Source organism: Schistocerca cancellata, chromosome 1, assembly GCF_023864275.1.
Source record: "Schistocerca cancellata isolate TAMUIC-IGC-003103 chromosome 1, iqSchCanc2.1, whole genome shotgun sequence".
Taxonomy (NCBI): domain Eukaryota; kingdom Metazoa; phylum Arthropoda; class Insecta; order Orthoptera; family Acrididae; genus Schistocerca; species Schistocerca cancellata.
The window spans coordinates 551,623,137-551,648,930 of record NC_064626.1 but is presented as its reverse complement, the minus strand read 5'-3'; the positions used below and the strand labels follow the sequence as shown (position 1 = coordinate 551,648,930).

The following is a 25,794-nucleotide window of genomic DNA, read 5'->3' as shown; positions in this document are numbered from 1 at the left end:
CTCATCATCTGTACTGCTCTGGCCTAATCAATGAATGTATCTGTATCCACTCCTCCAGAACTTCCTAACAGTTTTCCTAAATCACTGTTAGTGCGAATGTAAAATAGACCCCCAACCTAACAATGATGTAAAGGCAAGACAAGACAAGAAAAGAAAAGAAAAGAAAAGAAAAGAAAAGAAAAGAAAAGAAAAATCTTGCACAGCTGCACTGGCATCTGTGACTCATGAAAATTATGAACTGTTAAAAAAGTGCAGAAATGGAACAAGTCAATTTTAATAAATTTTACAGACGAGACAAAAAGTTCCTTAGACAAAAAACCTAAAGCAAAATTATTCTACATTTTCCTAAAAAAGTGATGTTGTATTGTGCTTTAGATGATATTAACTTGTATCCAACTTTATGTTACTGGTGTCTCCCGCCCCCTCCCTTTCTCTCTCAGCCTCCCCCCCCCCCACCCCCCGCCTCCCCCTTCAACTATTCTGTAGCAGCAACTGCAAACATATGAAGTGTGATTCCAAAACCCAGGTTATCGAAATGGCAGCTAAATATCAAAGTAAAATGTATAGATTAAAGTTTCACCCCACCCCACATGGAAAAATGCTAGAGGCAACTGGTCTTGCTTTGGAAAAATTGATATGAGTACTGACACATGTTTGTTTCTCATGCAGTGGGATAAAAGGGACAACGTAAAAGGTTCCAGTAACAAAAAATAGTAAACATGAATAGCACTTTATAATAAAATTTTTAATAAGTTATTGAACATTTACATAGTTTAGATGTAGTGAAACTGATTATCAGAATTGTTTAAAATGTCTTCGACATCCTGTTTCATCTTCTGTGTTACTTGGAACTTAGGACCATGGCCAGGTACAACCCAGTCAGCCAACTGTAGTACTCTGTTCCTATTCTGCCGCTGCAGACCAGGTTCGTCACTGCCAGCAACATGTTGCCACAAATGTGGATCTTTTATATCTTCTTCTCTTTCAAACAAGTCACCTGAAACACAGTAATTTCCTTGAAATCATGATGGTATACTCGATTTTTAAGGTGGCCACTTGTAAAATGGATCAGTAACAGTATAAATATTTTCTTATGTGGAATTAAAAGATGATAAAAAAGATACATCACTACTTACTGCAGCTTTACGGATTAACTTATTGTTGGAAATGTACACTATTCCACATAAAACATGGCTGCCAGCCATCTGTCACAGAGACAAATTCTGATAGTTCATATAAGCGGCCAATAAAACTGGCTGTCCCTCAGAATTCTATATCTGCCCATCTGAATGACCTGGCAACACCATACAAGAGGGATATGTCCATATAAAGTGTTGCATTCCACCTGATCTGTTACAGTGCTGTATCTGCTCATGGTCTAGCAGTAAATGATGCACCATTAAGATTTAAAGTCGCGAGTTGGAGTCCACTTAGTCCTTTACTTTTTTATTATATTTCAGTTGTATGCTGAAGATATCAGTTTGATGAAGCCTAAAAAATAATTTTGTTCACTTTATAACCCATCAGTAATGAAAAAATCTTCAGAAAAAGAGCTTGCGGCTGCTTCAAGATCAGAATGGTTTATGCTCAAATGTTTCCTCGCTCTAGAGCAGCCACCGACCCCTCACCATTAGCCGCTTGACATAGGCTGCCATCCAAACAGGTAAATGCAGTGCCTCATACGTAAGGCAGATTTATTCTCTCTCATTGGTAAGCATAAAATTGTTTCTTATTGTAATTTGAATTTCTGCATGAAATAAATTTGATTAACTGAGAGAACATTATGCATTTACACAGCCATAGATTAATATGTGGGCATTTATTAGTTGTCATTTTCTAATTGAAATTCTAGTATTTGTCTTGCACTTGAAGATTGGGTTTTCATAATTTAATCTTATGAATGTTGTTTAAGAGTTATAAAACAATTGCAAGTGCAGAAAGGTCTAACATGTGTGAAATTTTGTCTGCTTTGGGTGAAACATTTGCGTCTTGTGTCGGATGAGTACTATTGTAGAAATCACCTCAGAAAAGGATTTTCCTGTTTCAAGAAAGATCGTTCTGGCACGAATGAATTTCCACATTCAGGAAGCATCAATAACTGACACAGGAGATGAAGTGCAACATTTTGAAAGTTGGTTTTAGGAGTACTGTATGCTCTGATTCAAAGCAATAAAGCAACACTGAATTTTTATTTGAACATCATCAGTTCACACAGTGAGCATTCGTATGAAATATTGTCATTGGTGATGAGTTACGATGCCTATATCTTCACTTGTTAAGAAGAAATTAATGGTTAAGCCCTAACAAAAGTCAGCTCATCACCTCAAGCAAAGGGCAGTGAGAAGTTACCATTTTGCATCTGGTGGCACCCAAGAGATGTGTCCCTCAAAGCTGGAATCTGTTACAAACAACTGAGATACCTTTCAGTCGCAATGTAAGAGAAACACCTCAACTACATCAAGTGTTGCTACTACATGGTAACACATCCTGCTGATTTCACAAACAAAACTATTCACAAATTTGTTTGAGAAGTAATTCCTCACAGACTTATTCTTCTGATCTTGTGCCCTCAAATGTTCACCTTTCTTGCTCCTTATGAAACAACAACCAAGAAAATTTCTTTCCAGATAAAAATGCACTTCAAACCCAGCTCAATGACATCTTTAATTCTGAAGATTAGGTTTCTATAGTCAGTGAGCACAGTCAGACTGTTTTAGTTGATGTTAGAGAGCTTATTGCTGATTTCTCTCTCCTGGCTACTGTAGTGTTCAATAAACTACTGCAAAATGCTATAAATACGTATTGCACTGATACAAATTTATTACAACTTACGGCAATAACCTTACGACAAAAATCTATTTTAGTAAAATAAAGTATCTGTGATGTGCATGCCAGATCGGCACAAATAAGTAACATATTAGAGGCACTTTGGGCTTCGAGAAGGTCTATGTTCACATGTTGTCCTATGTCATCCCCAAGTAGCATGAAACAGAGACAGCTGAAGTCGATGCATAAACAACTCTGTTAATATATTATTTGGTGCCACAAGTTCATAAAATTGAGTATATACAAAAATTATGTCAGCAGGAGAAAAAGGCACGATCAAGTGTGCAGTATCATAGGCCCTTCACCCTTACACTATGGGGTACTGGAAGGAATGAGAAGGCTTATGATTGAGAGGTTTTTTTAAGATTTCCTTATTGATTTTCTATCTGGCTGCTTGTAGCTCTATCACATCATCAGTCAATGCTAACCTGCAGTGAGATTTGAAGTAACAGCCAATCCAGCCTTCACTTTATAGTGTGACCACATTATCTTAGAGCTACTCAAGAGCTGCAGAATTCTTCTCTCCCTTAATGTCGCAGTGATGGCCAGACAGAATTAGTTGCAATTTCCACATGAAATGACCTTCCTGGGCTCAAAACCATAAACTGTCAACCCAATGTTACACTGCTGTGAATGTAGTAACTGAATGCTATTATTAACTCAGCCCAAACATCCATGGCAGCAGAAAAATGTTTCCTTGTTACAGTCCCTTAAAGGTAGCCACTTTACTATAACAGAATGTGGCAACACAGTAAGAAACAACTAATGTTTATTAAGAGAATGTTAAAAAAAATACTTTGGAGAATTTGAAGCACAGCAATTGATGTTTGAAACCTCATACAGTAATATGTAAATATCTTTGCTGTCTCTTGGTAGTCTATGATATTGTCACAATAACTTACAGCAGTATGCAGTTGTTCTGTAAACTAACCTAGTTCTCGATAAATAGCAAATGCTAAGTCGAAAAATACTCTTCAGAGTACTGTACTGAGGTGATTGCAGGCACTCCAAGTACCTAACTGCTAGTTCATAACTGACTGAGTGTTTGCAGTGCTGCACATATTAGTGCCTCTCGTGCATGTCTGTGGAAGCAACGTAGTCTGCAATTTACAATTCTCCCAGTGGCGGCTACCCAAACTATCAGTGGACGTGTACAACACTCTGGATGAAATGGTGAGGGAGCAGGAACAGGTCTGAGTTTTGTGAGCACCACCTGGAGGCTGTTGCCTGGAACTGAGAGATGCCAGACATGTGTGTGTTCCTGTGCGGTGACGGCTTCTCATGGTATTTGTTGTGTACCTCTTGCATGGTATACATCACATTGGTATTTGTTGTGTACCACTTACATGGTATACATCACACATATCGACTGAAAATCATTCAAATTACTTAATGGAAAACATAAAACATCTAGTGAATTTAGCAGGATAATTCTATGCACCCAGGAAGTAACTCGATGATCACACATTTGCTGAATGTATTCTGTGTTGTTGCCAAGCCTGTTCCTTGAGCAAGCTCACAACTGAGCTCAGCTAGCACCTCACACATGTGGCTGTTGAGGGCTGGAATGCCGAAAGTATATGCCAAGGAATTTTATTCCCATTTCTGTAAATAGATTTAGGGGATAGAGTGTAGTTAATAACAATATTCAGATGCAGCAACTGCAAACTAATCATCATAAATCAATCACTGTCACAGTTATTTTTGTTTCCCCATCTTAAGATATTGAAAACATGATTTACAATCTTGTAGTGGCTACAGTGGTTATGTTGTAAACATTATGAGCAGGTAACACATCTTTTCACCATTATTGGCTTAGAAAATGTTTTTCTCATGCATACAATCATTGGCACTATCCTCAGTACAGAGGAACACAGCACTAATTGTAGTAAGTGAACATCCACAGAGAGACTTGCTTTAGAATTGCTCAACAGTGTGACAGTAACATCAGCACCCCACACCCAACACAGACCGATGAACTGCCAGTTAATCACAACAAAATGCCATATGTTTGCATCTTTCTACCATTGACTTAGTTTCTTCCAAGCAGCCTGTCATGTTGTTGTGGAGGTGATAAACAAGTATTACAGTTTATCACACCATCCTTCACATCCACTCCCTCCCCATCAGAGTGCGTACCCACAGTAAATGTGTGTATAAATTATGACATTGACACTGGATGCTAATTTACATCTACTTTACCAGTTTCTTGTTGTCACTTTTTCTGACTGTGTTCTTTGAAGAAAAATACTTAAGTAAATATAAATATTCTGTTCAGCAGACATCTGATTTTCCATTCTTTTAGTGACACCATTCAAAAAATAGCGAAAATAAATTACAGGAAAGTGCCTATGAACTTTAAAAAAAATATTGTAATAATTAGTGAAGCAGAGTACGAAAAAACACTGACTTTAAATATAATTTTCCAGTGAGATTTCAATCCAGGGCTATTGTCACACTGGCACACAGCTAGTGAGGCACTGATAATGTAAACATTATTGCACTGCTGTATTGGTGGCTAAGATAAAAACAGACAGATTCCTCACAAAGTAAAAGCTGAGAGAAATTGTAATTTACTATTAAAAAAGCCTTCCTGCAGTCAAAAAAATTAATTTTCTGGATCACTGTCACTCATTATGCAAGAATTGTTCAGAACATGTCATTAAAATTATACATAAATATCTAGTGAACTTAGTAGGTCAAGTCATCTCTGGTCTTTGAAGTCCATTGACTATCAAGTTGTCAAAACTTTCCAGATGACATTTTATGTGTGTGTTTCTTTTTGACAAAAGAAGTAATTTGCCAACATTTGTCCTGTTATTTGCGTAACAGGACTGTAACAGCATCCTTTTCTTAATCACCATATTTTGATGGTGCCAATACAAGTCAAACACATGTGAATCACAGTTCAGCACCTGTCAAGCTGCTTATTTAACTAACAGTAACACACAGGACCTATGTAGTAACTGTCATTTCAGTTGCATTGTGGACAGTAATGTTTGTTATGCAATTACCTGCAAAATTAATGTAATTACAACAATGAATTATGTGGTCATTTTTGTATAATTTACAGCTCATGAAGTGAGTACTTTTTTTGTTAGTTCAGGTTTTCAAATTGATGTCAAATACAACAGAAATTGTTTTAAATTTTATTCTGAGGTATGTTCTGCATACTATGCTGCATGATGTAACTGCAAAGTGACCAATGTTAAATCTGTCATATAATAAGTAAAAATGTTATTTATGAAACAAAGTGAATGAAAAATCATTACACAAGCAAAAATGGTGCTATAAAAGGCGAGATAAAAAGTGAAGCAAGCTGCATTGAGTAATATTATTTACAGTAATTACTTATTCCATGAAAAATTACAGCTATAGTTTTGTAAGTGTGTATTTCACTAAGCAACACCATCTTCACACATATAAACTGAAGTTGTCTCCTGGCGTCTGTCTACAAGTGTAGGCTAATCTCAGGAACTGCTATATGAGGAAGGTTTTTGTATATGATATACACATACATCACACAGACTATCTTAGTGGTAGAGCATTTGAATAAGGACCAGGAGATTGCAGGATCAACTGCCAACTGGATCAACTTTTTCACTCTGCCAAAAACCTAGCATTTACCTCTCAATGACGTGGAGGACCACCAGAAATGAAATGTGGTTCAGATTCCACTTCAACTGCAGCTCCTCTGCATAAAGAGCCAATGACAAAGAATTGTGGAAATGAGTCTCAACAATGCATCATGGTGTCTACTAAGGTTCTGTTCACAGGAGTAGTGCCATAACAAGAGCCAAACATGTACATCATGCGTATTTTTTCTTATTTTTCCTGACTGACACACACACACACACACACACACACACACACACACACACACACACACACACACACACCACTCATGATTCACATACAATATTCACAATGGTTGCAAACTTATCACTCCAAACACCAATTCAATATGGAACACACAATATTCCTGGCATGCACTGCTTGCATTACGTAAGTTATATGAATGTGATGATATCCACTTACACTATGTGATCAAAAGTATCCGGACACCTGGCTGAAAATGATTTACAAGTTCATGGTGCCCTCCATTGGTTATGCTAGAATTCAATACAGTGTTTGCCCACCCTTAGCCTTGATGACAGCTTACACTCTCGCAGGCATACATTCAATCAGATGCTGGAAGATTTCTTGGGAAATAGCAGCCCATTCTTCAAGGAGTGCTGCACTGAGGAGAGGTATCGATGTCAGTCGGTGAGGTCTGACATGAAGTCGGCGTACCAAAACATCCCATAGGTGTTCTACAGGATTCAGGTCAGGACTGTGCAGGCCAGTCCATTACAGGGATGTTATTGTCTTGTAAACACTCCGCGATAGGATGTGCACGACGAAAAGGTACTCGATCACGTTGAAAGATGCAATTGCCGTCCTCGAATTGCTCTTCAACAGTGGAAGCAAGAGGGTGCTTAAAACATCACTGTAGGCCTGTGCTGTGATAGTGCCATGCAAAAACAACAAAGGGTGCAAGCCCCCTCCATGAAAAACAAAACCACACCATAACACCACTGCCTCCGAATTTTACTGTTGGCACTACACACACTGGCAGATAAAGTTCACCAGGCATTTGCCATACCCACACCCTGCCATTGGATCACCACATTGTGTACTGTGGTTCATCACTACACACAATGTTTTTCCACTGTTCAATCATCCAATGTTTATGCCCCTTACACCAAGCAAGGTGTCATTTGGCATTTACCAGTGTGATGTGCAGTGTATGAGCAGCTGCTCAACCATTAAATCTGAGTTTTCTCACCTTCCCCCTAACTTTCATAGTACTTGCACTGGATACCGATGCAGTTTGGAATTCCTGTATGATGGTCTGGATATATGTCTGACTATTACACATTACGGCCCTCTTCAACTGCCAGCGTTCTGTCAGTCAACAGACGAGGTTGGCTTGTACGCTTTTGTGGTGTACACGTCCCTTCACATTTCCACTTCACTATCATATTGCAAACAGTTGACCTAGGGAAGTTTAGGAGTGTGGAAGTCTCACGTACAGATGTATGACACAAGTGACACTCAATCACCTGACCACGTTCAAAGTCCGTGAGTTCCACAGAGTGCCCCATTCTGCTCTCTCACGATGTCAATGACTGCTGAGGTCACTGATATGGAGTACCTGGCAGTAGGTGGCAGCACAATGAATGTAATCTGAAAAATGTATGTTTTTGTGGTGTCCGGATACTTTTGATCACGAAGTGTACTTAAAGTTGTTATTTGAGTTTTATTTGTGACTCCAAACAAAACACACTACACCAGTCAAGTTGTCTGGCCGTAGATACTTAATTCTACCTATGCGAATCTGGGCTGCATCGCTAGTTTTACACAAAAATTGAGCCTTTTGTACATTGTTGCTCGCAAAACTAAAAAAGTAGTCACTTTGACACAATGTTTAATTTGAATGTTTTCCTATGACTATTTTATGTATGTAACATAAAAATGATTATATAATGTATAATGTGGAAATACTGTTACACAAAATCTCAAAAAGTACTGGACCAATTTACTTCCAATTTTTACATGTTACTCAAACATTTGGACAAATACAGCTTTTATGAAATGTTGTTAGAAAAAGTCTTGAAAAGTTCTTGACAGATTTACTTCAAATTTTAAACAATATTCTATAAAACATACAGACTAAAGAATTTGGATTTGCAATAACAAAAAACAAGGTTCAAGTTCAGAAAGAGGAGGGAAAGAGGAGAGGGACAGAGGGATGGAAGTAAATTGACACAGAGATTGGAAAGGAGGAGATGGACAGAGGTGGCAGGAAGAGATGAAGAGAGGAGAGAAGATGACAGACAGAGAAATGGGGGAAGAGTTGATGGACAGAGAGAGGGCGAAGGAAGGAAAAGGAAACAGTAAAATAGAGTGGGAGGAGATGGACAGAGACTGTGGGAGGGAAGGGGAGCAGGAGGAGATTAGGACATGCTTTCTCTTTTCTTTCTTTTCCTTTTAACCGTACTGAGCCACAGCAATTTGTGCTGGGTACAGCTGGTAACAACTACATTTTGCAGCTACACAAGACCAATTTAATTTCATTTTTTACTAATACTCCATCGGAAATGTGTCATGGAATATTTATTTGCAATTTCTCATATGTTAAAAAACTACAGTTAGTGTAATTATAGAGATGGTATGTGGATCTTTAATTTTTCATCTGTCAGTCTTTAGAAGCAGGAGAACAGTCAAATCTATACTTTCCAGAAAGGTAAGATAATTGAGTTAATGGGTTAAGTCAATTAGCTGGAAGCAATATACAGCTCAAGCCGATAGCCAGAATTTAACTTTGCTCTCATTGGCAAAAGCTTGCATTAATTACCATATTTACCTGAATCTAATGCTCCATAAACTGTTATGCATGCACCAAAAATTAAAATCATAAGAAAGAGTATGTTCGCACGTAACTGGTAGACTAAATTTGTTTTACACAACAATGAATTTATACATGAACTATTAAACAAACAGCAATTTTTAAGTGGTTGGTTGGTTTGTTTAAAAGAGGGGGAAGGGACCAAACAGCTAGGTCATCTGTCTCTAGTTCTGAATAAAACAATGCCACAAGGGTGAGAATAAAACAAGCAAGACTGACAACACAAAATGGAGAGAAAGGAAAAAACCACAAAACAAAGGAAGGGCAACAAACACTTAAATAGAAAAAAAGGGGAGAAGGAAACCACAGAGAGAAGCAAGAAACAGGTAGAAGAGATTAAAACAACAAAACAGATTACCATGGCTGGCTGACCACGCAAATAAAAATGAGAAGCCAGCCACTCTGCAACACATTAAAACCTCCACCCTAAAAGCACTAGGGTGGAGGATACAGAGGGATGAAGGACATGCGCTAAAACTTACATAGAACGATAAAACCTACCCTCATGAACAAAACATAAAACTAAATCAGCCAATGAGGCATTGTCAGATAAAATTAGTGGCAACGAGTCTGGCAACCGAAGATTTCGTTGAAGGGCAGTCAAAGTGGGACAGTGCACCAGAATATGGGCCACTGTCAACTGGGCGCCGCACCGATACTGAGGCGGGACTTCACGGCGCAGGAGGTAGCCATGGGTCACCCAAGCGTGGCCAATGCAGAGGCGGCAGAGAACCACAGAGTCCCTGTGAGAGGCCCAAATGGAGGACTGCCACACATGCATGGTCACCTTAATGGCATGCAGTTTGTTGTGAGTACTGAGACTATGCCATTCCTTCTCTCAAAGCCGAAAAACCTGGCGATGTAAAAACAAACACAGGTAAGATATTGGAATGCCACTTTCCATAAGTGGTTTCTGTGGAGCCTGTTGGGCTAGCCTGTCACCAAGTCTGTTGCCTGGGATTCTGTCATGTCCTGGGGTCCACACAAACACCACTGAATGACCGAACCATTCCAGGGCTTAGATGGACTCCTGGATGCTCACTACCAAAGGATGACAAGGGTAGCATTGGTCGATAGCTTGTAGGCTGCTCGAGGAGTCAGCACACAGAAGAAACAACTCCCCAGGGCATGAACAGATGTGCTCAAGAGCCCGAGATACAGCCACCAGCGCTGCAGTGAAAACCCTGCAGCCATCAGGCAAGGAATGGCGTTCAATATGTCCTCCATGGACATACGAGAAGCGGACATGACCATCAGCCATCGACCTGTCCGTCTAAATCGCTTCATGGTGTCGGTACATGTCAAGAACTGAGATGAAGTGACAGTGGAGAGCCGCGAGGTGAACTGAGTCATTTGGGCCATGTGAAAGGTCCAGGGGAAGCTGCGGCCTACGAGGGATCGGACGCGAACTGCAATTGTAAGTCCTGACCTGGGCTGCCGATGTGGGAGATGAACTGCCGTGAGTGGGAAAAGGAGACGGTAATTTGGATGGGTAGAAGAACTACAAATATGTGCAATGTAACTGTTGAGCAGCTGTGCATGCCTGACCTGCAATGGAGGAACTCCAACCTCCGCAAGGATGCTGGTCACCAGACCCGTCCTAAAAGCTCCCGTCATTAGTTGCTGTTGCTTAGGCAGCAGAGGGCATTGAGGTACTACTAGCACTTCCACTTAAGCTGACGAAAGTGAGAAGCCAAGTCAATCAAGCACCGAAAACCAGTCCTAAAAATCAATATGTCTCCAGTTCTGGATGAACGGTATGACGCTGACAGAAGTGCATAACACACGACTTTATGGCTGAAAATTGAAAGCTGTGGGCTAGAGCCCATGACTGCACCTTGTGGATGGCTCCCTGTAAGCGCCACTAAGCAACACCAGTACTGGTGGAGCACTATGAAATGCAGAAGTCATCTGCATATAGACAGGGTGAGATGGGTGGCCCTACAGCTACTGCTTGACTGTTAATGGCCACTAAAAATAGACACACACTCAATACAGAGCCCTGCAGGACCCCATTCTCCTGGATTTGGGGGGAACTACCGGAGGCACCAACTTGGACACAGAAAGTACGAAGCGACAGGAAATTTTGGATGAAAATTGGGAACAGGCTTCGGATACCCCACTCGTATAATGTGCCAAGAATATGATGTCGCTAGGTGGTATCATACGCTTTTCATAAATCAAAAAAGATGGCAACAAGGTGCTGGCGTCTGGAAAAGGCTGTTTGGATGGCAGACTTGAGGGACACAAGATCATCAGTGGTATGGCGACCCAGGCAGAAGCCACCCTGGCACGGAGCCAGTAGGCCACGTGCTCCAGGACCTGACCCAACCGCCAACACACCATATGTTCCAGCAGCTTACAAAGAATGTTGGTGAGGCTGATAGCTATCCACATCGAGTGGACTCTTACCGGGTTTTGGCACTGGAATGATGGTGCTTTCCTGCCATTGTGACGGAAAGACGCCATTGCACCAGATCCAGTTGAATATCATAAGGAGATGTCGCTTGTAGTCAGACGAGATATGTTTAATCATCTGACTGTGGTTTTGATTGGGCCCAGGAGCTGTGTCGGGGCAATATGCAAGGGCACTGAGGAGCTCCCACTCTGTAAATGGGGTGTTATAGGGTTCACTAAGGCACGTAGTGAATGAGAGGACTTTCTCTTCCATCCACCGTTTGAGAGTGCAAAAGGCTGGGGGTAATTCTCTGACACAGAGGTGCAAGCACAGTGTTCAGCAAAGTGCTCCGCAATTGCGTTTGTGTCGGTAGATAACACACCATTTATGTTAACACCAGGAACACCTGTTGGGGTCTGGTACCCAAAAACTTGGTTGATCTTTGCTCAGACTTGGGAAGGTGACATATGGCAGCCAATGGTCGACACGTATTTCTCCCAACACTGCTGTTTCCGCCTTTTGATAATATGGCAAATGTGGGCATGGAGCTGTTTTAAAACTATGAGGTGTTCCAGGGAAGTGTGCCACTTAAGCCGCTGTCGAGCTCACCGAAACTCCTTAACTGTCCCAACAACTTCTGGCAACCACTGAGGGACTGTATTTCGCCAGGGGCACCCTAAAGAACAAGGGATCGCATTTTCCGCTGCACAAACGATCATTGTAGTTATCTGCTCAATCACCACATCGATGCTACCGTGTGGGAGAGATTCAATAGTGACATCAGAGGTGAAAGTTTCCTCTAGGGCAAGCGTCCGTGGGTCTGATGCTGGGTCATTGACAGGAAGATGGGGGAAGTGGTCACTACCACATAGGTTGTCATACACTCTCCAGTGGATAGATGGGAGAAGGTCAGGACTGCGAACTGAGAGATCAATAGCTGAATATGTGCCATGTGCCACACTGAAATGGGTTGAGAGGCAGAGGTCAAATTGCGGCAGTAAATTTTCGACATCTCTGCCTCAGCCAGTAAGAACTGTGCCACCCCACAAGGGATTATGAGTGTTAAAATCTCTCCAAAGTGAAAAGGTTTAGGAAGTTGAACAATCAGTGCACCATCTGGAGGAAGATATATGTTGCAGACAGTTATTTCCTGCGTTGTTCTTATCCTGACAGCCACAGTTTCAAGAGGGGTTTGAAGGGGCACAGGTTCACTGCATACTGATTTGTTCAGGACAGACACAAACTCCACCTGACATTCTACTATAGTTGCTACGGTTCCTGTAATATTCCTTATAGCCAAGGAGGACACAGGTCAGCATTGCCAGAAACCAGGTTTCCTGGAGGGCAATGCAGAAAGCAGGTGTAAAGCTTAACAGTTGCCATAACTCAGCCAGGTGGTGGAAAAAACCACCGCAGTTCCACTGGTGGATGACGTAATCGTGAGGCTGGGAAGGCATGAAGCACACAAGGAGGCAGGTTATGCCTGAGGGTCACCTGCACCCTGCAACTGAATATTTGTAGCCATTTCTATGGTGGATGAGGCATCAGTGAGACCAAGGTCTGCAGGTGGCACTAAGATCGCCACTGCATCCTCAGATGCAGAAATGATCGGGAGGGGTGGTGTTGGAGCCACCACAGGGTCCTGTTTCTTAGCAGACTTCTTCTTAGTTTGCTTGCTCTCTCGTTTCTCTTTAGGGGGCTGCTGGGAAGATTTCTCTGATGCAGCTTCAGGCAAGGAGGAAGACTGACACTCTTCATCCAGCAGCATTTGGCTCCTTGAGCCACTGGCGAGTGTCTGCCATGGCATTAGTGGAGATCTTGGAAGAGAGGAGGCTGTGGCTTCTCTGGCAGGGGGGAGGGGACTGGATGTCCCCTGCATTTAGGGGCTCTTGCTCCCAAAGTAGGTAGAGCAACGGAGGAAGATTTGCCCCCTACCACCAAGGGGGCGGACGTATTCTGGTGGCCTGGAGGGCCAACTATTCATGGCATAGAGTGAGGAACCACTGGCACTTGGGACGGCAATGGTGGTGGTGATGTAGCTGCAGTGCATGTTGACATCAACCGAATGCAGTGTAATCTTTTGAATTTACGTTTAGCCTTTGTGTAAGTCAACCAGTCCACGGTCTTGTACTCCATAATTTTCCCCTCCTACAGAGTGCTGGACAGTCTGATGAGCTGGGGGAGTGGTGCTCTTCACAGCTGATGCAAGTGGAAGGTGGCGCACATTGAGTATCTGGGTGCAGTGGACGTCCGCAGTCTCGACATGTGGAACTGGAAGTGCAGCAGGAAGACATGTGCCCGAACTTCCAGCACTTAAAGCACTGCATAGGGGGAGGAACATATGGTTTAACATCACAGCGGTAAACGATCACCTTGACCTTTTCAGGCAATGAATCACCCTCAAAGGCCAAGATGAAGGCACCGGTAGCAACCCTGTTGTCTTTGAGTCCCCTGGAAATGCGCCAGATGAAATGAACACCCTGCTGTTCTAAATTGGCGTGGAGCTCATCGTCAGACTGCAAGAGGAGGTCACGATGGAAAATAATCCCCTGGACAATGTTGAGGCTTTTATGGGGAGTGACGGAAACAGAAATATCACCCAGCTTGTCACAGGCGAGTAACGCTTGGGATTGGGCTGGGGATGCTGTCTGAATCAAGACTGCGCCGTTTTGCACTATTGGAGAGCACTATCACTTCTCCAAACTTATCCTCAAAGTGTCCAATGAAAAATTGAGGCTTTGTCAGTAGAAAAGAGTACCCATTGGTCTTTGGTTCTGCTACAGACTAAAAACTGATGCGAATATGCTCTCTCCATTCTGTAGCTCTACATTCCTCCCGTATGGTCACCAGCCAGGGATGGCTTAGTCTGCTTCATTGCGAGTCATCCGCCCTGATGCCACCCACTCTGATTGGGGTCTCTCCCCACGGGCGCCACCCAGCCACAGCAAAGGCCAACTGGCACGATGGCCGTTGCCAGGAGTCCTGATGCCCCAGGAAGACAGGCATCTACTCCTTCGCAAACATGGGGAGTTTACAGCTCAGGCATCAGCAGTGTGACCCGTGTTGTCAGAGAGCTACCACCAAATGGGTACATTACGGCCCCACCACAATGGACTGGCTACCGTATTGGGTGCAGAGAAATCCAATATTGTCATGAGGGTGAAAGAGGACAGGAGACAACGGAAGATGACATACCCCGGAAAGTGTCCTCACCCAAAGAGTTGAAACGCAGGTGGAGATGCAAAGCCATGACAAGAGACTCAGGATATTGAATCTAAGGGCACTCGTGCACCACGAAAGGTGTCCTTCCCCATATGGCCTGCACTTTTTCTACAGAGAATTTTGAAAGTGGCAGGCAAATCATAGAATGGGACCTGAACTCATAGGGCCGAAAAGTGAAAGACTCCTTTTAGTCGCCTCTTATGACAGGTGGGAATACCTCGGACCTATTCTAACCCCCATACCCGCAGGGGGCAATTTTTAAGTGATCCTCTGTTAAATGAAAAAGTCATTATTAAAAAGGAACATCTAATGTAACTACCTACATGAAATACATACAAACAAACAAACATACTGTAAATTACCAGCATTACTCATCACTATTCACTAATGTCATCATTACCGGTATCCTCAGAGGATTCTACATAAGAAATATATTAATTTTGTCTTCCCCCTTCATCCTTGGTGATGTTACAGGGCACATCATCTTCAGTGCTGTCCAGGGATTTGAAATGCAGCATTTCTTGAATGATTTTACAATCATTGGTGTTTCAATGCTTCTCCAGGCAGCCAAAACCCACTGTGCAATAATATAGGGTGCAACACAATTTTTCCTGTTGGAGTCAGTTCACAGTTTGGTTTACAAAACCATTCTTTTTTAACTGTAGCCTTTGAAAGGTTTATTTATATTAACATCCAGAGACTGTAATACGGAAGTCACTCTTCCAGCAATAACAACAAGATCACCGCCTAGGCTGTGGATCTTCTTTATTATGTCATCAGTGAGATGATCACAAAATGCATTAAGACAAAACACTGATGTTAGTTTTAGTTCCCATACGCTTTGGAGACGGTCAAGCACTTAAGTTCCAGTTATCCATTCCTTCTCTTGGTTTTGATCAAAAAGTCAACAGGTAACAACTTTTCATTTTTAGATGTCTTTGAGCATTTTTCCACATGGCAATTAAGAAAGGGGGAAGTCTGCACCCACCAGCTGTGATTCCCAGCATTACAGTTCTGTGCTATTTCTCACATCCTGTTGTTTTGATGGCAACTTCTTTCGTCTCCTGATCAACCGTGTAATAATGTGCCAAATCAAACCAAATTGTTATCACATTAGCTTTGCCTATTTGGCCCATCAAAAAAGTATTCTCTTTTCAGTGTGTGATGGCATGTCTCTGAAAATCTTAACTTTTTTCTCAAAATCTTGTAGATGCTTTTGGCATACTGTTGTACAGAATCATAGAGATAAGCCTGCCCGTTTCATAAAATGATCAACCCATCCGCAGCTAGCCTTGAACTCTTGTTTCGGTATATTAAGAGCTGCAGCCACCTCTTTGGTTTGTTTCTTGTGGTGTCACTAGTTACAGATTACCCATACTACCTTAACGGGCAAATTCAAAAACTTTTACTTTGACATCAGGATGTGTCTGTGAGGGCCAGTGAATTTCTTTCTATTGGTGGGCACTGCAAATATTGCCAATTTCTGTATCTTCCATAAGCAAACGTTACTCTCAGCTAAACACACTACAAGTAAAAGGCCAACAATAACATAACAAATTTGAGAATTACAACAATGTGTTGTGATGTAAGGAAAAATACCTAAATTTTAATTATGCTGCTGGTGAACAACAGATTCAAGTTCATATTTGAATGTAATGTGCCACTGAATCTTATGTTGCAAATGTTAGATCTCTTGCACTTCCGACTATTTTGTAACTCTTAAACCACATTCATAACATTAAAGTATGCAAAACCTAATTTGTACCTGCAAGACAAATACTAAAACTTCAATTATGAAAATTACAACTGATCAATACATTCAATGTATGCATGTTGTGTAGCTTCTCAGCATTCTCTTGGTTTATCAAATTAATTCCTCACAGAAATTCAAATTACATTAACCAATGAGAGAGCCGAAAGGCATTTTGGTTTTCCTGGTCACCAGTTTGGATGGCCGTCTATGTGAAGTGGCTAGTGGTCACAATGAATTCTCCAAATCTCACCCTTTTTTTAATGCCACTGCACCAGGGAACTGGCCTGTCTTTCAGAACGTGTCCCTTCTACAAAGTGACTTTTTTAAGTGCATCCCTATCAAATCACAAAGACGCTGCCTTTCAGCATCTTACTGTGTGCAGTGTGCAGGTAAGTCCATTTAAAATGCAAAGTCTACGATCAATTCCAGATGATCTAATTTTTATTCCTGCATTCCTTTTTCCTTCATAAATTCAGTAGTGAGATTTAAATTGAAAAATCATTCCAGGCATGCCCCTTGACTTAACCAACATATTTTGAAGTAGTAAATGAACTCCATATGCTCTTTGTACATTTCAACTGAAAACTGTTGCAACTAAAAACAGAATAACAGATGCGACTTCAGAAATTTTACTGCTCGTACTACCAATTTCTTCAAGTGCTCCATGGCTGCAAATTTAGCACGAAGTACTTCTTGGTGTACAATGAATCACACCTGTCAACCATTGTAATTCTTTGCCATTTCATTGTCATCTAAAAGCTTAAATTTTTTCTGCATGGTGCCTAATGTAGTTGCATAGCAAATAGGTAGTACCCTTCGCTTATGCAAATTGAGAATTCTCACCCCTCTCTTTCGTCATTCCCATTCATTTTAAAGAATTGTGATGATCACTCTAGACTGCTTCTTCTTGTGCAAACAGCCAATGGACCTGTGAACATCCTTCATATCACAAACAAACAGCAGAGAAACTTCCTGGCAGATTAAAACTGTGTGCCGGACCCCGAGACTCGAACTCGGGACCTTTGTCTTGCGCGGGCAAGTACTCTACCAACTGAGCAACCCAAGCATGATTCACGCCCCGTCCTCACAGCTTCAATTCCGCCAGTACCTCGTCTCCTAGAGCACTTGCCCGCGAAAGGCAAAGGTCCCGAGTTCGAGTCCGGTCCGGCACATAGTTTTAAGCTGCCAGGAAGTTTCATATCAGCACACACTCCGCTGTAGAGTGAAAATTTCATTCTAGAAACAGCAGAGAGTAAGCATTACTGACCCCATGATTCTGCTGAACTCAGTGTTGTGCCAACTGGACGATGCTTCACTGCAATGCTAAATGAAATATCACACTGTTCCGGGTACTTCCAACAAGGAGTGAGCAAAGTCAAATGACAGGACGGGCCTTGGACTGCCCACAGCCTGCACATGCTGCATGCATGAACTTCAGCATACTGTGGCCAGCCCTGACCTAGAAGCACCAACAGACAGGTTTTGACTGTGAGAAATGTCTTAAATGTCACCCACTTTCATTTCATTGACTTCTATGGAGTTAACAGTTGGTCAAAGTCGAGCCCAACATGGCTGAGTAAGCCTCACAGAACTGAGATGTGCCAAATGCCCTCAATGTTGCTCACTAATGATATTTCACCTCAACAGACACCATACAGAAAACCAAGGACTTTTAGTTTTATAACATCCTTAAAACCACAGCAGATAAGCCTAAATACCCAGTTTCTCAACACAATCATTTACACCATCATGCTTAAATGAAGTCTCTAAAGTATGCCTAGAGGTTAAGGTAATGAAGGACTAGTGATACTGACCAGTTCTCAGCTTCTCTAAACTTGTACCAGACAGGATTAGCAAAGGTCCCTAAGGTGTGGATGAATTGTGATCATTGCTTTGGTGAGTTATGTAACTCACTTATAACTTTAAATCAAAGTCACCACTGAACATGCGGAGCTATAGCTGAGTCGGCATAAGCTGATTCCTCGCAGTTGCAGTCAGCTGGATGCAGAAGCTTTGAGGGTCTACATCAACTAATAACATAACATGATGTAAGTCTCTATGGCAATGCCTAGTTATTCTCCCAGCTGTATATGGCTACTGTTTTCTCCTGCAGCCATCAGTGCTTACAGTTGGAAGCTGACAACAGCACTATGAGCTGTCAGTGATCTTTTTAAGCTGTCTCAGCTGTAGGGCCACAAAATAAATTTTGGTTATTAGTTTATTACCTGATGCTAAGTTGTCAACCATGGCAGCACCACACTTATAAAGCCAAGTTTTGAGTTATCACTATTCTATCCAAGTAGCAGACACGCATCTATTTCTGTTCCAGTTCAATTACAGTATTGCTCCATAACATGAGGGAAAAAGGGGGGGGGGGAGGAGGAGCTGAAGACTTATTTGCCTAAATTAAATTCCATCAAAGTAAACTAACATTTAATAATAAATGATTGAAAAGTAAATTTATAACTTTACCTGTAATTGCAAAAATGCCATTACTTTTAGTTTTAACGATTACAGATACGTCACTGAGAGTGTGGCCTGGTGTTGGTATAACTTTCACATCTTCATCTATAATGTAAGGTTCCCCTAGAAATTAAAGTGGTTTTTGTTAAAAGGTTTCTTAATACCAAGAGGAGAAATGAAATTGTTATCACATGTAACAATTATTATTTTTGGGATGTTGGTTTGTGAAATTCCACATTTTAATCTCAGAAGTGATGATAAAATTTTTCTGTAAACTGTGACAAGGTTATCTTGTGTTCATTTAAGTACAATTACAAAAAATAGGCACATAATAATAAATTGAAGTTTAATAAACTGAACCATTTGAAACCAAAACACACATTAAACAAGAGAATAAATTATTATCATTACTGTTTAATTTAGTTCTGGAAATAGCAAAATGAAACTCAATGTATAAATATTGCCAGATGTCTCCAAACTAAAACTCGCCTTCATTGCCTAGCTTTTGTTGACATTCTAATCCTCTCCAATAACAGACCGGAAGCTACCCTTTCTGTAGAGAAAATCTATGAAATGGTGGCAAAAACTGGGACCAAATTTCATAAGAAAAAACATTATATGGAAGGGACCAGATTAAGACTGAACGATCAACTTTTACTCAGCAATTTTGGCACACCCCAGCTAGACAAATTCTAGTATCTAGGAGAAATTATTGAACTAGTGGGGCTAAATCAAGAAGCTAACAAAGAAAGAATTGCAAAACTATAAAAAGCACACAAATTTACCTGGAACAGATAAACAAAATATATATAAGAGCAAATTAAAAGAATTTCTGAATGACAATAGATGAATTCTTAGATATGAAGTAGTAACGAGAAACCACAACTGGTTAATAGAAGTTAATAATAGTAAAAGTGTGCATGAAGGGAGAGATACAAAGCATTCACTGAGAATTAACTACATTAAGAATTATGTAGTACCTTCCCGCAAAATTTTCATAGTTTATATAAGATATCTGTAGATGTAACTCTTATAACAAAAAATGTGTTAAATATGGCACAAACTTTAGACATCAAACTGCAACAATATCAATCCATTACCATTATATGTATTTCACATTTACATTTGTTGGCTTCAATAAATCATAACCCAAATGTCGCATTCCTACCTAACTTAAGTCTCTCGTAATTTTATAGATTAGTTTTGTCACAACAATGAAGATTTCAGGTGGGGAGGGACATTATCACACTAACTCTAACTAGTGTCACAACACAGCAATAGGTTACCGGTATTAGTAAGTTAAAGATTGAATTGTGACAGTCCCTATGAGCACATGGTTGAAATATTCACTTTATTCCATTGAACATCAAATGCCTGATCATATAAAAACTTCATATTAGAGAATATTGGGGTAAGACAGCATAATCTGCAGACTTCTTGCTAGGCTTTAATGCCTCGCTGCAAAATCTTCATGTATGACAGATTAGTTCAGTTTTATGGAAGGCACACACATTTAATAAAGGAACCAGCCTAGTGCTATGGTGCCTTGAATCCCCTCCCTGTCTCCTGCTAAACCACATACATACTTAAACTGACCAAATCAAGATTTTTATTTCAAAGTGTGGCTCAACAGCTCAATGAGAATATGTTAAAAACACAATTTCATGTATTTATGTTTAATATCTGGGCTCATTTGCAATTTCTTCTGCCACTCAACATCTCTGGGTTATGGATATGTTTATCACCATGTAAAACAGTAAATTCTGTGTCTTGGTTGTTGCCAGGGTAGCTGAAACACTTTTTGTAATAAATATACTGAGAAATGCCCAGTCTGTCACAATACTACTACTACGACCACCACCACCACCACCACCACCACCACCACCACCACCACCACCACCAATAATACAAATAATAATAATAATAATAATAATAATAATAATAATAATAATAATAATAATAATAAATTATATTCCCTCCAACAGGTGCCACCTTTATGTGGTCAGGAGGAGGTGAGGGCCTTGAGTGCTCCAGTAAAGCTGAGAGACATGCCAGCAATAGTGCAACCTACTGGCAGTTTCAACCACAATGAAGAGGTCAAAGCTGAGGGGAAGGACTAAATGCACCTAACCGATTTGAACAAATGGAGCAACAAACCAAAAACAGGAAGCCACACTGGCTCAGGTGTCACTCAGGATAAAAAGGAGGACAGTGGCTGCTGACGAACCTGGGCAGCCGTTGGCTGGTGGCCTACCATACAAAATGAAAAAACTCTGAAGCTGCAGAAATACACTATGTAAGACAACTGCGAAGTCATCAAATGCTTCTAGCCATCAGTACTTTATAAGAGTGGCTACCAAAAGCACATGTACCTGCTCTGGAAACAAGAATATTCACACTCAAAGATAACAGAATGATGACTATCCAATTACAGACAATTTGTCCTAAGGAACAAAGTGTTTAGTCTAGTGGAAAACTTGGGCACAGAAGTAATACTACCTCCTGCTTGGGCACCAGGAAGAACTAGAGTCACTGAACAATTTTTATTTGACTACATTCCATTATTCTCATTTTGTTTTTGTTGATATTTATCTTATATTCTCTTTTCAAAGCAGTGTCCATTCTGTTCAACTGCTTTTCCAGGGGGGAAAAAGGACGGGTATACACTCGCGCACACACACACATATCCATCCACACATATACAGACACAAGCAGACATATATATACATATACTGTGAATTCCAGGTGTGAGGATGGTGTCAAGTAGCTCCCAATACATAAATGGTGAGTGGGGGCAGAGGCAGCACACCACAATAATGACTTTTCTTTCCTCTCAGCTGAGCTACATACCACCCATAAGCAGTAGCTTAGTTGCAGTTCTTAAACACTGATAATGGAATTAAAATGCAGAGAGAAGAAATACAACATTCGAGGGCTGCCGATGGCATTTTAATTCTGCCAGACAGCAAACGACCTTGGTCGTGACATCATCAATTCAAGTACTATGTCCCTTGAGATTCAATGAGCATGACAACAGAAAATCCATCTGAGATATATCTGTCCCAGCTAAAAACACGAAACTGCAGGAGAATATATCAGGTATTCAGCAAAGTATTATGATCTATGATAACTATGACAGGTGGACTAAGGGCACATGGGGTAACTGAAAAGTGACTATGACCCTCAGGTCAGTGATACTGGTGAGCACATGCAGCACAATCTGATTGTGATTTTGTAGTAATGTCAGTATATGAGAACAATGGAATTTTGATACTTCCTCAGTCACTACATCCAAGAATATGACCATAGCAATGCTACCACGGACACCTTTACTTTGTAAATAAAGATCCTTATTTGTTATGACATAGTTATACAGCATTTTATGGCAATATGCATACGGATAAGTTCATACAAGCCAACAAGGGCCTTGGACTTGTCTTGAGTGCCGGATGAGCACCAAGTACTTTTTACTTAGGACAAAAGAGGGCACACATGTTCCTCATGTCTTCTTATTAGCTATTTGGAATCAAGTGACAATAAGAAAGACAATACAAAAATAAGAAAAATTTGTGGGGATGCAGTGATAGGCCTCTCTTCCTACAAGGTGGAATGACAGCTGCTTACTGGACTAAAAACAAAAGAAATAAAGAAGGATAGGGCAAAACAGTACCTAAAGACTCCACTCCTGTCCATCACAGGAGTCAAGACAGTGAACATAGCACAAATGTAGAAAGGAAAAAGAATACTAAAAGGTATTGGTCATTCAAGAGTGGACAGTCCGGTCTTGAGTAGCAGAATACAAAATGTAAACAACTGAAAAATACTTCTGTTACAGCCAGTTTCTCAAGCAGAAATTCAGTGGGTCGAATCATTGCTCACAGAGTGTAAATGTAGCTATACACATCCAGGCAGGAGCCTGATGCCATATCAGGGCATGGATTGCAGCCAGCCAGCATAGCATTTCGCAGTATCAACAGCTTCTTCAATAGCGACTCAGTTCTCCGGGCAATGACCAGTGTTAGGAAGTTTCAGTGGCACTGAATATATGTGGCAGTACTTGTATTCCATATTAAAAAGCCTCCTCAACCACATATATCCCCTGGGTTGGCCAAGCAGGTCATTGGCATGGCTGGGCCATGTATCGACACCCGCCATGTGTTGGTCTCTGCTGTGGGTCACCGACACCCTTGCGAAGCAGCTGTCATTGATGGAGCTATCATTGATGCAGCCTGGCTGTGAGTAAACAACTGCTGCCTGTTGGCCTATCCATCATGCCACCTTCACTCTGCCGCTGTCTACACGAGACTGTCAGCCAGGGAACCTGCCACCACCTCGTTGTCTGACATATAAACTGGGATCCTCCCAGCTCTGTGCCACTGGGGCCCAACACAACCAGATGCAGTACCCCACCAATTGGTCCAGAGTTCCTTATCTGGATGTCACTGCTGTTTCCCACTACACTGGCCACCAACCTCCCTCTCTCCATCCACCCAAGCCCGGCAGTGTCAAGCCACCCTGACTCACCAACAGCCATCTGCCATGTGGAATGCACTGGTAGTCAAGTCCATTCATTATCAGAACGCCTACAGTGACTCATCCAGACCTGCGCTCCTGTTTGCAGGGTTCGACACCTGTTGTCTGCTTACTGCAAGAATGCTGCATTGTATCCACTTAGGTTGATAATAAAGAACTGTGACACCATCCAGCTGCCTTCATTGCCTACGCCTCCACCCACCTCCAGCACACAACCACTTGCCCATTCAACTCTTTCTGACTCCATTACAAAAGCGTTGCATGGGCAGATTTTTTTGCAGAAGACTGAAGGTAAAATCGACTGAGAAAATACCTGGTCTTGAGTGACCAACAGAAATCTGATTAAAGAAACTGAAAGACTAACTTTTGCTGCAAAGAGACAAGCAATCAGAACAAACGCCATTACAACCAGAATCGAGAAATCAGCAAAGAACTGAAAGTACATACCCTGAAAAAATGACGATGAAACTGCTGACTGTATCTTGAGATACAGCAAAATGATTGCTCAGACTGATTACAAGCAGAGGCACAACGATGCACGAATGATCTGCTGGAACTTAGCCAAAATTACTACCTGCCAGTGAGAAGGATCTGGTGGTATCACCAGCTAGAAAAAGTTAAAGAAAACAAACATTGCAAATTACTGTGGTATTTTCAATTTCAGAGAGATTGAATGCTGTAAAACAGTATACTAGACATCACAGTTGTGGAGAAAAAGTGTGGATCACTGATACTGTTATTCCAAATGATTGATAAGATGACAAATAACTTGAAAACACTCCATGTATGAGGGCTTGAAAACTGAGCTACAGTGGCTTGGCATAAGCAAATAAAAGTGGTCCCAGTGGTTCTCAGTACACTGGGAGCAATACTAAAAGATCTTATTAGGCATTTTAAGACCGCTGGCATTGATAATATAGCCATCTGCCAACTGCCAACTGCCATTTTACTGGTATCTACATGAATTATCGCGATATATCGTGCAGTGCTGGATGTTTGGGACGTGTTTGACTAGTGACAAAGCATGACGTCCAACACAGAAAACTCACTGGCTATGTTTACTGTTACAACAATTGTTTACACCATTCTGCAAAAAGTTAAGCAGATGGCTGATAACCATACATAGTAAAGAGTATCACTTACTGAAACTTTCTGGCCAATTATCAGCACACATTCCACTGTACAATGAAAATGCATTCCGCTGGTATCTGATATCACTTACTATTCGCTGTATCTTCGTAAAGCGCCAATTTTTGTTTATGTATTGTAATCCTACTTTTGACGAACTCCAAAAGATAATGGAGTTACTTACCTGTTTCGAATGGATGAATAAAATACGTATTCTTGAAGGATACAGAAAACCCCACAATATGTTTTGCATTCATAAAAAGGTTGTTGTTCCCTATATGATCTGAATGACCGTGAGTACAAACCACATAGTCAATTTCCTCGCAGGTGACTCCATGGCGTGCTAGTCCTGCAGAATGAGTGATTTCAATTAAACTGCGGCAAAGCTCAACATTAAGCTTATCTATTATGAATATTGTACACTATATGAACATGTATTAACTGAATGCACATACTGATAATTGCATGTCCCATCTGAATAGGACGCTGAAGGGGCTCGAAAATTGTTTTAAGAAATATTTTAAAAATGCGTGGTCTTAGATATTTGTATTTACGTCAAAATGAAAAAGGGTTTGTAAAAAAAGAAAGCAAGAAGTGTCATTCGTTACAAAACAAGAAATTAGAGAACCTTCGATTATAAGTTCCTTGTCCCATGCTGTCATAGTATCGACTATTATTTTTTTCGGTCCTTTAATTAACGTGCAACTACAGTTAGCTTCCATTCCATTCTCCGTCATCTTCGAGAATCCATCGTAAAGTACATGTACTTCATACGCCATGATTCAAGTAGTTTCAGATCATCCACAAAATTTCTTGCGCGACGACAATCAAATTTGAAAATCACGCACAGCTGATCAAAACATTGTCAAAGATTCCTCAAATTTGCTGACCAAAGATGTAGGTAGCTGTAGGTAGTCAAGTGAAGTGCTATGGATAGAGTTACAATAATACAACCATCAAATGAAAATCCGTTTGTAAAACGTACTTAAAATACATGCAAAAATAAATAACATCTAGTTA

General features: G+C 41.0%; 1 protein-coding gene across 2 annotated transcripts; it reads right to left on the bottom strand.

Annotated features, from left to right (window-relative positions):
* Positions 1–724: 724 nt before the first annotated feature.
* Positions 725–25,693, bottom strand: LOC126180335 (metallo-beta-lactamase domain-containing protein 1). 2 transcript variants are annotated; one of them, XM_049924685.1, is made up of 4 exons: positions 25,403–25,690; positions 24,959–25,123; positions 19,123–19,236; positions 725–997 (listed from the first exon to the last, which is right to left on the bottom strand). In XM_049924685.1, the coding sequence occupies exons 1-4, from the start codon at positions 25,551–25,553 to the stop codon at positions 774–776; spliced, it is 654 nt and encodes a 217-aa protein (XP_049780642.1). In that variant the 5' UTR covers positions 25,554–25,690; the 3' UTR covers positions 725–773. The 2 variants fall into 2 exon arrangements, with proteins under 2 accessions (XP_049780642.1, XP_049780644.1); XM_049924687.1 differs by lacking the exon at positions 19,123–19,236 and having other exon boundaries at positions 25,403–25,693.
* Positions 25,694–25,794: the final 101 nt, after the last annotated feature.